The following is a 14,094-nucleotide window of genomic DNA, read 5'->3' on the forward strand; positions in this document are numbered from 1 at the left end:
TTTCTATACACCTTATGCCTAACACGGGCAGGGGCTATCATTTTACAACACATGCATAACGTGAGTGGAGCCATTCATTTCACACTCATGCATATCATGAGTGGAACCCAGCATTTTGCACCCATGAGTGGTGGGACCAACTATCTCATGTTTTGATGGGGTGGGTCCCACCATCTCCAACTAAACTCATGCACTAGGGTGAGTCCCACTGTCTTACATCTCATTTTTTTATGGGAGAAGGCTCCACCATTTTACACTCATGCATAACATGGGCCAGGAAGGGATTTGCTAGGGGCTTTCCCACAAACACATTTTCCTCCGTTAGCTGTTGCATGAGAGAGCAGCCACACTTTTCAGCAGATTTTGTCTTATTAATTTAATTCACCTGAGGTGGATGCCCTCATGCAACAGTCAGCTGCAAAATGCCTTTCTGCGAAAGTCCCTAGCAAATCTTGGCCGGCTGGAATGCTAGTTTTCTTATATATATTTTCTTAGTTAAATTGGACTTGTTTTTAGAGACTTACTGATTGGGTCCATGTAAGTAATTCATAGATTTTACCTTTTTACTACAATTTGCATAATGAAATCGATGGCTGCATTTTTGGTATAAATTTAACATTTTTTGAAAGGATTAATTTGACAGTTTTACAATTGGAACTCATCTGATAAGCCAATCAGGTCGATTTTTCCACATTCGAAAACAAAAAATCTCCATAAGATTTGAAATAATAATTTATTTGACACAAAAATTTGTCATTTTGAAATTGGCATGCATGCTTGGCAACCACGAAAAAGAATTCTATGGAATATTTATTTATCTCATGTGAAAGAGGCGCATAGAGCGCTTGTGAGAGACTCGGAAAGGAAAGAGTGAGGAGAACATGAGATGAGACTAGAAATCAGAGAATCAAAATCCTTGTTTAGAGTCCTCATTCTCTCTCTCTCTCTCTCTCTCTCTCTCTCTCTCTCTCTCTCTCTCTCCACCGCGCACACAGACAAGTAAATCTGGATCCTATGAATTTCTTTTCATGGTTGCCAAACACGCCCTTAGAAAAGATTGCGAACAAAGTTTTTTATCCAAGAAATTAGAGATCAACTAGCAAGAACAGCTAGTCTATGAGAAAAAAACACAACTACTATCTTGATGATCAGGGCGATGAATAAAAACAACCATTATCTTGTTGATCAAGGCAACCAAGACTGTCCAAGTCTACACCGAACGGAAATCTAATACACAAGATTAAGAGGTTTCCAATGGCTTAAGCTTTTGGAGTAATTGGCTGTTTCACATGGTAGCAGAGCAAAGGTCCTGGGTTCAAAATTCCTTGATATTAAAATCCACATAAAACAGCCACACCCAAAAGGCAGCCACATGTGCCACGTGTAGGCCGACCCTAGAAAGAGGGGCCACACATGAGTGTTAAAATATAAAAGATTTAATTACACCTTCTCCAGCAGCTTACGCTTTTGGAGTAACTGGTTGTTTCAGTGTGGATGCCACACCTTATGATGTTGATTCGGTCCCTCTATATACCGGAGGGTTCGGGTCAACCTATGGAAATGATTTTTGGGGCACAACTTGTTTAGGCTGTGGCCCATCTAATGGACGGTTTCGATCATCCTATGGTGCAGGTCATACCATACTTTTTAATAAAGCGAGGAGTGCATCCATCAAAATAAAGTAGTGGTGATATATCCACCCATCAAGATGGAGATCCGCTGTTTTTTTTTTAATAATGAAATGGAGATACAATGTAAAATTCAAATTTTTTTGTAAAGTTAATATTCCAATTGAAATGAACACTATAGAGGAAATTCTTGTAAAATTACATTTCCATTTGAAATTAAAACTTTTAAGAGGAATCAATAACTTTTTTCCTAATGCACACAGAAAGGAGCAACACAATGAACCAAGCTCAAATATCAATGAGAAGAAAAAAACACACCACATTCTTATTAAAGCTAATCAAGATTGAATTAAACTAAAATATCTGGGACCATTTCTCCTTGAGAAGCGACCACTTCCCATCTAAATTGGAGAACAAACCTTTCGATCTCTGTCTTTGCCTACCAGTCATTGTAGCAGCATTAAGCTGGAAAAGCCTAGATTTTCCAAGCATTTCCATTCTGTCTTTATATTCAGCTCCATTTCCAGAACACTCTGGTTTGTTTTTTATTATAACAGGTTTGCCTAGTTTGGACTTATCTTCCATTTTCGCAATTTCAAGAGCCTTTGCACAAACAGGGAAGCTCTTTTTGTCCCAAGAGTCCAAAATTATGCCCGAGCCTATACAAGTCTTCATCCGATAGAAGGCCGCATACTGCCCAGCAGCTAAGCCTTGATCATCTTCAGATATGTGGACAACAGCCGCATCTCCGCTCCCACATTCTCCTGGTTCTATTTTTATATTGCAATTGTAAAAGCCAGGACCATGTCGAACCTGAAAATTAGAAACTTTAATCAGTTCTCAAGCATGGATAGCATGAAAAGAAGATGATGGAGACATAAATTGCTTTTCTACCTTGCACTGAAGCTGATCGAGCTGGTCGGGAGGGGATCCCCTAAGCCATTTTAGGGTTCCAACACGAAATGAGCGCCTTCTTTTATCCAACGAAAAATAATTTCTCGACACAAAGACAACGTTGTTTTGTACATCCTTTTCGACGACATACCTGTGCAAGAAATGAAAGGGATTTTCATGGTCGTGGCCCACAAGGATTATTTCATGCAATTGAGGTACAATCGGGACTGGGAATTGCAAATCCATAACCATGGAAACTATTCTTATTTAATCTTGAACGCAAAAAATGTCAGCACCAAGTTTTGCTAATAAATAGAGAATGACAGGGCATACCAAGGTCCTCCAGGAAGGCGTAGGCCTTGGCGTTGACCAATTGTATAGAACCAAAAACCCCGGTGTTTCCCAAGGAAATCCCCAGTCTCCGCTTCCAGTAAGACACCATCCATCTCCCCAATATGTTTTGCAACAAACTCGCTGAATTTTATCTATAAATGGTGGAGATAAAAGAGAGAAAAAAATGGAATGCAGGAATCAATCAAAGCTTGTGTTTAGCACTCAGGACTCGACCATTAAAAAAACTGTCATGGGATAACGAGCCAGTCAATGCCTTGTATTATTATGCTTGTTACAAAGTAACAAGCATTATATAACATGCTTACAAAGCTACTGTGCTTTACAAAGAAGTCATAAGTATTAGCCTTCTAATGAAGGTTTTACCAAAATACATGCAACATTTCAAGTTGAAATATACGAAACTACCATGCTTTATAAGCTCAAAGCCTTAGCCAAACCACAACAATTCATTCCCAGGTAAGAATGTAAATAGAGTAACTGTATTTAAGTGTTTAAATTTAGTAACTTAGGCCTGAACTACTCTGTGAATCTATGAGCTTTCTATGCCCCGAGATGCCTACAATTCATACTATTAAGTGACTGTGATCATGTGATAAGCGTTCACTTCATGGTAGCTCAGGCCTCAGATCTCATTACGAAGTTTAACAAATAGATCTGCCAGAGAACTCCAATTGCATGTAGCTTGAGCCAGAAATATAAACCATGCCAGCAATGCCTTTTAGACACACCCTAAGCTAAGAAATGAATGAAATTGAAGAAACTGTGAATTTTAGTTGGCCAATTTTCTCAACATGTATACAATGCCAGGTTTGGATTTTATTATTATTATTTTTTTAAGATAATGAAATTTTAATGACGAAAACAACACAAAGAAATTACAGAAGGAAGAAAGGTTGCCACAGAATTAACACGGATTCCAAAATTTAGGATTAGATAAATGGTAGTCAAAACATGGATTTACTTGTGATAGTGAAGAACAAGGTGGAACTGTATGAATAAAAAAGTGCTCGCTATTCACTCCCAATTACTGCACCAGTACTTCAAATGAAGGTGGATGAACAAAAGTGGGCAATTTGCTCCAACGGGTGGTATTTCAGAGATATAGCTAATGTTGTGAAGGACCTCTAGAAAAACCATGCGTAACAATTATTGAAGATGGATCAGCATAATTCATGACACAGAATTTAAAGAACGGCCAAATGCTGCAATTTGATTGAAAGGATTGCTTCTGTATGCCCATAGGGTCAAGAAAAGAATAGTCATGGCATATTACATTTGTTTTTTTTGTTTTTTTTCAGCATATTGAAAACAAACATTTTACAGTCTGCACACTATATCAAGTTCCCTCCATATGGGGAGGAAGCAAAAACAAGTGATCCATGACAACCCATTAGAACTGCATAATTGATTGCTGGAATCCATTCTCACCAGTCACCAGACTGGCACATAACAGTGAGGGTACTGAAGCATATCAGTGGCCTTCGGCTTATATGTCTGAAAGAGTTTGTAGAAAATCCTAGAATCTTTAACATTTTTATCATCAAGCAAAGGGTTTTTACTATTTACCTCATTTATCGTTGCCATTCCTAAATTGCAAAAACAGATACCGCACATATAGAAAGTCTGCGAGTGGGAATTCTTAACAAAACACTATTATTACATAAAGTAAGAACTCTTCCAAATTAACTTTTTGAAACCTTAATTGCCATCGCAGATCAACCCCATCTAGATGGGTTATACCCTAAAAAGGAAATTTTTTGTTGATACCATGATTTTAAATTTCGGTTTTGGAATAAATTTCGGTGCTGGCCGAAACCGAAATTTCAGCCGAAATCCGGTAATAATAAGAAATATTATTTAATGATTTACAAAATTTTGGCCGAAATTTTGTAAAAATTCGGCCCAAATTACACCAAAATTTCGGAATATTTCTATTTTAAAAAAACAATTCAATTTCTCGAAATTTCATCCGAAATGGACGAATTTCTAAAACCCGAATTTTCGGATTTCACCAAATTTCAGTTTATTTCGGACAAAATTTAAAACCATGGCTGACCCCAGCCTCAAAGTTAAACACTTGAGGCCATCACCACTACGGCAAAGGCTCAACTTCAATAAGGGGGTCAAATATCAATAAGAAACAAATAACAATTCACGAATTCCAGGAAAAGGATATTTTCCTGCATCGTGCATCCTGAAGTAGCATTTTCAACACCCATCCACAGAATCTCTCTTCCAAAAGGGCCTCGATTTGCTCCTAAATTTCTAATATCCATCCACAGAATATCTCTTCCAAAAGGGCCTTGATTTGCTCATAATTATAAAGCGATGAAAGGCACATATGGATATATTTAAGTGAAGTCGAATTTTGTCTGTGAAATGAAAATAACTTCAACATCAATCAGAAACAGAAATGTTACCTTTCCCAGGAAACAGATTCCTTGTGAATCCTTCCTGTCTTTGTTTGGAAGATCCATCTCTGTAGCGAGCCTACGCACTTCATCCTGCAGACGATTGTACAAGTTAGAAAGGGAAGACAACTAAAGATGGTAATGCAGTCCATATTAACATAACTTATAAATGTCCATAGCTAGTATGCCATGAAATGTAATAATGCAAAGCTGAAAGCTCTATAAGTAATTTGTACAATTACTCATTTTGTCACATCAGGGTCATGCACAAACACAAGCAAAATACAAGCATTCTGATCAAGGGTTGTTGCAACTTTATCAGTGTGTAGTTGAATGTTCAAAAAATAGAAAAACTATGGAAGAAGGCATTTGAGATTCGACGCTTCTGATGCCATTTTGAAACATATGTGAAGGAACGAGAAACGGGTAAGGGTTCCATCGGATAAAAATGAAAAGCAGCAATTGAGGTCTTAGCATGCTAGCACCCATGAACAATGAAAAGGAATGATATATGAGATCCAACAATACTGTGCTTGTTTCTTGGATTTACTTGTAATGATGCCTGAAAGAATCCTAAAACAATACTATATTAAAGATAAAGATGTAAATCATATTGTCAAAACTACTGATCTCTAACCTTTGAGATGCATCCAAGAGGGAAAAGAAGTCGTTTCAGCTGTCCTTGTGAGAGATGTGAGAGAAAGTATGTTTGATCCTTGACCTGAAAAGGCAAGTTTCCTATATAAACATGAGCTAGTGAGAGAACAGTTATAAAAAAGCAATTAGGATCTCATCAAAGTGATGATTCCAATACAAAGCTGAGAAAATAACAGCAAACAAAAACATTTTCACTTTTTTGGAAGAGAATAACGGAAATTTTAATCATATAGACAAGTATGGTAGAGAATCTTTCAAGTTGTATGAATTTAACAAGGGAAAATTGTTGAGTACAAATGAGAAAAACACAGTTTTTATTTCGTAGCTAGCATGGCTTTGCAACATGTTTACATGAACTCGGATGTAATTGATCAGAAACAAATAGTTGAGCAAACTGGGTACAACAAGAAATTTATAAGGAAAACCAAATGAAAACTGGGAAATTAGTACAGAAGGCATATTTCAGTAGGGTACCATATCCTTTGATAATTCTAGGACAGAATATCTATCCTTCTGTTCTGAAGATGAGTGTACGACATGTGCATAATGTCCAGAAGCCACGTAGTCAAACTTCATACTATTAATGGCATCCATAAAAGCACCTGGAACAAAATTATGATAATAATGACACCGTGATTATGGTAGTTGGAAGCAGCAGCAGTCTAACCGCCAACAATAGAACAGTGCAAATATCAAACAATAATATTAGATAGTAATCATGTTCAATTCAGCTAGAAAACGAATGAGATATTTTTGTTTGAAATTGAATCGAACAACATACCAAATTTAATTCTTGTATTGCAAAGAACATCTGGATTAGGAGTACGGCCACATCGATACTCGGCAATAATGTGAGACACCTGAATCAAATAAGAAAATTATTGTTGTAAGTGGGCAAGAAAGGCAGTACATATTGTATTAGCCATAAGTCACCAGATGGTTTTTACAACCCTATATTGACGCCAATAAAAATTATTAGTGCACATGGACACAAGTAACAAAAACTGAAGATAAATACCACTTCAACACCCTTGCAATCTTGAGGACACGAAAATAACATATACTTGAGTTTTGCAATAACACTTAGTGCAAATTAACAAAAAGACAGATTGGAATTGTCGGGAATTGAATTCCAAGAAACTAGTTAAGCTAGTGAAAATTAACAAAATGACAGATTGGAATTGTTGGTAATTGAAGCTAGTTAAGCAGTAGTCTGCTCACCACACTGTTCCAGTATTCATCTGTTAAATGCATGACTTCCAAAGGCACATCAACCTGAATATGAAAAGAAATTCAAGTGTTAAGCAATTCTTCGATATAGCATGTCAGAAGGAGCAATATTATTTGATTTTCTTCCCCGGAGGAAAGTGGAGTATCCTTGCATTATATTCATGAAAATGAATAAGAATAGACAAAAGAACAAACTGAGTTATGTAACATAAATAAATGTTTGCAGAGGAAACATGCATATACCTTAATGGGTTCTCACAACAAGTAAAATAAGAATGACTGTGCACATCCAAATGAATTATCGATTGAGAAATGCAGATAGACATTCTCTCCTGAACTAAATTGAAACTTGATTTAGATCATTGAAGAGAAAATGTTAATTGTCCGTAAAGACCACCACCACTTGTGTTTTCGATTTTAAATGTAAATTAACATTGAAAGTTAAAATAAAATAATAATACTTTCAAAGAGAATGGAAGAAGAGAGGCTGACCTGATCACAAACAGCTTTCGCATACTTCAAGTCTTCATCCCATGGGCATTGCGACCAGAAGTTTTCAAAGTCTTCCTACAAAGAATCAAGTATCAGTGTACAAGAGAATTTTTTTGCTGTCGGTAAAAAACTAAACAAAATGGTAAAGTTTAAGAGATGTTGACACATTCAGCAACAGTATTATGATTTAGTATCAATTGAAAATTGCCTTCTCAATGTCCGATATTTGAGCAAAATTGACACTAGGTAGATGATCTTGACGCGTATAAGATCTGAGTCTATGTCATCAGTAACCTCATAGTTCATTTGAGCACTCTTCCGGGTTCATGTGAGTCTTTTCGTCTTCCCTACTGTATGTGTTTGTATGATAGACTGGTATTCAGCATACTTGAATGTAATATCATTCTTTTTATTTAATTAGAAAAAAAAATGTTCTTTCTTTCTTCGCCTTTTTTTCCCTTTTTTTAGGTTGTAAGCTGGGATTTTTTTTCCCGTTCAAATGGGTAATCAATAACTGAGGAAGCCACTACAATCAACTGTTCCAGCCGCATCATTAAAAACCCTAGCTCAGGAACCCTAGATTGCAGAGCAATAACCCCAAATTCTACAGCATAATCGCAAAATTGAACATCGACATTCAAAATTTCCTACTGAATAGGATAAGAATAACCCCAAATTCTACCTCAAGCTCTTAAAATTGAACATCAAAATTCCAAATTTTCTACTAAATAAGGTCATAAAAACGCCATTGGAGATGGAATTAGTAAGTACCTGAAACCAGATCTTGAGGTAAAAAGCAGTGCAAGAATGTCCAGCGGCGTGGAGAAGACGAAGGGCAACGCTACTATCGACGCCACCGCTGAGGAGAAGGGCGATTTTGAAGCGATTTTGGGGCATAGAACAGGAAAGGTAGGGTTTGAGATCCAAGTTGGAGATTAAGGGGAGAGGGAATTGAGGAAGGGATGGAGAAGATGTGGAGAAGGATTTTGCGAGGGTGAGGGTTTTGGAGGATTTGCGAAGGTTGGGGGAATAGAAAAGGAAAAGAGGAATTCGAAGATTAGGGTTTGGAAAGGAGATTAGAGGGAGAGATGCCATTGATCTAAGCATTCTCTCACAGTCGCACTATTTACCCTCTTAATCTCTGAAATGAGATACGGGTTTGTTCTAGAGTCGAGAAATTGCTATTCGCACCCCCTTATTTTAATAAAGGCACTCCACTCCTCATTTAAGATTGGGTTTTTTGGCCAAAGAATTCTTCTGCTTTGCTTTATTTGCAATAAAGAGTCTTCTATTAGTTCCAATATCATTAGCCAATTTGAAATGTTCCAATTAGCTATTTCAAGCCCTTGTAGCATTAGACTTGGAGACTGGTGGAATAAGCCGTTCACATTTATCTCGAGTAAGCCTATACCAGTTTGAGTTTACATTGGGATTGATTTGTTTTTATTGTTTACTATCTGTTTGAGGAATTTTCCATAAGAGGGCTGACATGGGTTAGGATATACAAGTGCACGTTTACTTTGCACACTTCCTCTCATATATTATTATAGGGAAATACTAGCGTCCATCCCATAAGGCATTTCGCAGATGGTCTGTTGCATCTGACAGCAGCCACAGAGGCTCACTATTCAGTAGACTTTGTCTTCATTAACGAGGTGGCTGCTGTCAGATGCAACAGACCATCCGCGAAATGCCTTCTGCGATGGACGCTAGAAAATCCCATTATTATAATGCATTATCACATTTATCTATCTCTACAGTAGGTGGAGAAGCCTCATGGAGTTGGAGTGAGGTGTTTGAGCAGGACATTTAGTCACGAAAACAATGGGGATGGTAATGACATTTCCTTTCATTCAAGGGGAAAAAATCTAAACCAACAACCTTAAGATGAGTTTGGACTTTAGACACTTTTTCAAGTAAATTTACACCCATACGTTTAGACTGAATTGTACTGATACAGTGCATATGTTTGCTAACAGCACCGGGTACTGAAATTAATCTCGATGAAATTCGGGATTTAGTGGGGGAGGTTCATCCATTACTGCGACACCATCGGAGAACGGCAAACAGTGTAGTGGATGTCTTGGCTAAAGATGGGGCAGACCTACCCGATACTCGATTCGTAATTCAAATCGAGTCGGGTATTGATGGCCTCATGTGAAAACATTGTAATTTTTTTTTGTTCTGGGGACATCTTGTCCCTGCCTGCTCGTACTGTTTTGTTATTAATAAAAGTTACCTTTCAAAAAAAATATATATATATATATATATTTGAATGCTGCGAATAAACCCGACTTACCTATGGTAAGTGAATTACCATTGGCTGGTTATTCTCCAATTTCTCTTCTATTTTACTCGATCATTTCTAGTGTCCTGCACCACCACAAAATTATTTTAGTTTCAGACATTATTTTGTCCTTAATCCTTGTATCACTTTACAGTGTTCAGGCCCTTCAGCGCAGTGTTTTAAAACACTAATGTGGGACAAAACACGGCCTAAACATATACCAGTCACCTCAGGAGCACAATTGAGTACTCGTGACGTGGTCATAACTTGAGAGTCTAAAGGGTTTTGATTGACTTTGTAGGGAAAAATGTTGGCTTAAACAAGAATGCGGGCAAGATAAAAAGGAAGTTGAGTCGGGAGAGTTGACGATGATGCGGAGGAGTTATGAAACTATGGTTTAGGGTACCATCTCTGCTCTTAGTGTGAACTTTGTACTTTTTTGTCTTGCTTTGTAAATAAATTGTTGATTTTATAAAGATAAACGGTTCAATTTAACATTCATAGTGATGGATTCAATTACTATGCTGTCAATTTATTACTATGTGATTCAGAAACGATTATTTAACAAAACATGCTGGAAATCAGAGAAGCATCCCTTTCATTCTCAATACCGTGTGTGAGAACTAGACTCCTTTGCTTTTTGACATTTGTTGCTTATCTTTTCCTGCACCTATAATTTTGTAGTTTTAATAGTATTGAAACCATAAATTTCTAACATTAAATCTTCACAAATGTAAAATAATTTTAATTATTTATTTGTTCCTTGTTATTTCAAAATAACAACATTAGTAGTGATGAATTTAATTACTATGCGGTCAATTGATTCCTATGTGATTCTGAAACGATTCATTAACAGAACATGCTGGAAATCAGAAAAGCTTATCAATCATTCTCAATACACTATGAGAACTTGATTCCTTTGCTGTTGACATTTGTTGCTTATATTTTCCTGCACTAAAGGTAATGTGGGAATTGTAATTAACAATCACCCACTGGCATGCCACAAAAACTGGAATCCTATGCTTACAGTTGGAATCCTACTCAAAATAACATGATTCCCAGGCACATCTGACCCAAATTATCCTATTTTTTGCCTTTTGTCTCTGTTTTCTTCCCATCCCTGATTATCTTTTAACTAGATTTTCGATTCAACTTTTTCCTGTTGTTTATCTCCATGCCTGGACGTACAAAATAATACGACTATAACAAGTAATATATAGAAGAGAAAAGTGTTTCTAAGCACGTGCTTAGGGAGCTCCCTAAGCACAAGTGGCTTAAAAAGCCACCAATTTGTAACATGATAAGTCGATTTAATGTTTTATTTCCATTTAAGAAAATTACTATTAGGATGGGTAAAACTCTAAACATGCGATTATTGTAAAGTTGTGGTAGTAGAATTTAGAAAAACAAACAAATGAGATCTAGAAGTCTCTCAAAGAATCCTGAAGTATCGGAATCCGTGACGTGTCCGACATGGATTCTTCGACCATTTAGAAGAATCCATGTAACATGGACTGTTAGTCATGAAAGCTTCTTGAAACACTTGGTTGAGTATTATGAGGAGCATGACGGGTATTTTAGCACATGTGCATCAGAGTACGGACATGAATAAGTATTTTCACAAGTCTATTCTGTTAACAGTTAATTTTTTGTTTGATGGATCAAACCTGTGAGGCTGTGACCTTTTCCTGGGACAGTTTAACAGGAGGCATTCTCCCCTTTATTATACTCTCTTTTGAGCTTTATCAACCAGTTATTATGAGTACCAGGGATTTACATGGTACCTTAAAGTACTATCAATAAATTTGTGACTCATCATGTTTAATCTACAATTCAAGTTGACACTTATATTTTAATCAAATATTCTCGTCTCAGATCTCTTAGGCCCTGTTCGTTTGAGACTATGAAAGCCGATGGTGAGCCTCCAAGCTGATTATCGGACTCAAATTACGTTAATTTTGAGTCCAATAATCGGTTTGAGGGCTCACCATCAGTTATCACAATCTCAAACGAGCAGGGCCTTAGAAACACATCGCTAGATATCACAAGATGTAATTAAAGTACCTCGATTCTTTTTCTTCTTCTTTTTTTTGAATGGTAAAACAACTATATATCGTGAACCTATGACTATGCTCTAGGCATTATTGTTTACAAAACAGTAAGGAAAATGTGCACTTAAACCATCCCGGCTCAGCTTTAGTTCACCAACCTGCAAAAACTAGAGTACGAAAAAAAAAAAAAAAAAACCAAAACCTGTATAAAGATCTACCAAACTTCTCAATCTTCTCAGGCCATGCCCATTTCTTTCATGGATCTTAATTTAAAGCATAAACCCAACTCACTTCTACCTAATTTAGCTTACTTAACTCATATTTCTTCCAAAAATAGCAGACATTCTAGAGTACGTATATAATTCTCAGAAAAGTTACAATCCATAAAGAAACCATAACCTCTATAACCTTCCAACTAAGTACTTGCACGAACCTACCACTGGCAAAAACATAGACCTAATAACATGAAGCTAAACTCACTTATACCTAAAACATAGAGCTAATAACTTGAAGCTAAACTCACTTATACCGAATTTAACATAGCATCAAGTAACTCATTACTCTACAAAAATTAGCTGACACTTCAGAGATCCCATATGGAATCAGGTAAGCTCAACTCCTCATTTATATCATCTTCCTGCAAGCTACACGCTCCATAATGATCCCCCAAATTCTGCATCTCCATCAGTTCATCCCAATTGAAAGTTTGCTGATCAAAACCCATATTCTCTGATTCTAGTACTTCTTTCTCGTTCGAAGACTCTGGCCATGTAACACTTTCGGTGGCATCATTACCATCTAATCCACTTTCTTCTTTAAAGACACCCAACTGCTGAAGAAATTCCTTCAAATCAATCTGAGGCCTCTCACTACAACTCGAGTCAGCCTCGCTGGCTTTAATAACTGGATTTACAAATTGGGTTTTCGCATCTGTGGCCAAAAATTTGGATTTCAAATCATGGGGTGAAGAAGAAGAAGAACAAGATTGGTTAAGACTGCCAGTGTTCTTAAGTTCTTGGAGCTTTTGATGAATGACATGAACACTATGTTGGGCATTTAAATTAAGCAGCCCACATGTAGGAAACATTGAAATGAAGTTCTTGGAAGGAAACCACTTAAGCTTTTGAGATTTGTTGGGGGAATTGAAGGTTGAATGAAGGTGTGGTAGATTGAGATATGCGTCGGGCCCGTATAACCGCCTTGCAGCTTCGTCATAGGCCATGGCGGCCTCTTCGGCGGTGGCAAAAGAACCAAGCCAGAGCCTTGTTCTCTTCTTGGGTTCTCTTATTTCAGCCACCCATTTGCCCCATGTTCTCTGTCTAACACCCCTATATTCACATGAGGCATTTTGTGGGCCTCCTTTTCCTCTTGTTGGGCCTTTCTTCCATGGCTTGAGTGGAGATTTTCTGCAGTTTTCCATGTGGGTTTTGGGAGAGAAGACTGAGATTGAAAGGAGAATTTGTTAGGCTGTGTTGTGGAGAGGTTTGTAGAAGGGCGCGGGATATGTAGTGAGAGTTTTCTGTTTGGTTTAAATGTTGTCACGTTTAGAGGAGTTTTGAAGACCATGTGACCGTTGAATAATGTACTTTTCAAAATCTAGAGATATTTGAGCTGATTTTTGAAAAAGGGAATAAACAATTTGGCAATTGGGTTTAATGGATGTATGCTCATGCACATGTTGGCAATATGCATCCATCCACTCATGTATGCATGCATGAGACCATTTGCATTTGGGCATGAGGCATCCACTATATTCTTAGAAAAATGCTAACGAGGCACCGGCTGTTAGGCTCTTCCTAAGAGCCACTTTTCGGGGCAGTCTACGAGACTTCTTTTATCACGCCCCAACCCACTTCTTTTATCACGCCCTGACCCTACTGTGTAAATATTGTCTGGATCTGGGTTTTTCCACCCTCTCCGATTTTGTTATCCAGCAGCACTAACCGTCTCATACCCACTTCTCGGGGCCCGCCCCTTGGAGATGCTAAAAAAAATGTATACACATGATGAGGAGAGTTCATATATGAGGAATATGTTCTTGCGCTCAAGCTCTAATAAGAAATGGTGCGCTTGAGTACACCAATCACATG

The 14,094-nt window shown here is 37.4% G+C and overlaps 2 protein-coding genes across 2 annotated transcripts; both read right to left on the minus strand.

Annotated features, from left to right (window-relative positions):
- Positions 1-1,927: 1,927 nt before the first annotated feature.
- On the minus strand, positions 1,928-8,957 carry LOC143845820 (tRNA (5-methylaminomethyl-2-thiouridylate)-methyltransferase). The gene is made up of 10 exons (XM_077354226.1): positions 8,438-8,957; positions 7,667-7,741; positions 7,166-7,219; positions 6,726-6,804; positions 6,419-6,546; positions 5,925-6,008; positions 5,297-5,380; positions 2,856-3,007; positions 2,523-2,673; positions 1,928-2,441 (listed from the first exon to the last, which is right to left on the minus strand). Exons 1-10 carry the CDS (start codon positions 8,771-8,773, stop codon positions 1,983-1,985), a joined length of 1,602 nt encoding a protein of 533 aa, XP_077210341.1. The 5' UTR covers positions 8,774-8,957; the 3' UTR covers positions 1,928-1,982.
- Positions 8,958-12,255: 3,298 nt separating this feature from the next.
- Positions 12,256-13,487, minus strand: LOC143846861 (Integrase-type DNA-binding superfamily protein). Its single transcript, XM_077355455.1, has one exon. The coding sequence runs from the start codon at positions 13,422-13,424 to the stop codon at positions 12,588-12,590; it is 837 nt and encodes a 278-aa protein (XP_077211570.1). The 5' UTR covers positions 13,425-13,487; the 3' UTR covers positions 12,256-12,587.
- Positions 13,488-14,094: the final 607 nt, after the last annotated feature.

The sequence above is a fragment of the Tasmannia lanceolata genome, unplaced genomic scaffold (genome assembly GCF_043159265.1).
Source record: "Tasmannia lanceolata isolate RefF3 unplaced genomic scaffold, GAP_Taslan_0.1 ptg000015l, whole genome shotgun sequence".
NCBI lineage: Eukaryota > Viridiplantae > Streptophyta > Magnoliopsida > Canellales > Winteraceae > Tasmannia > Tasmannia lanceolata.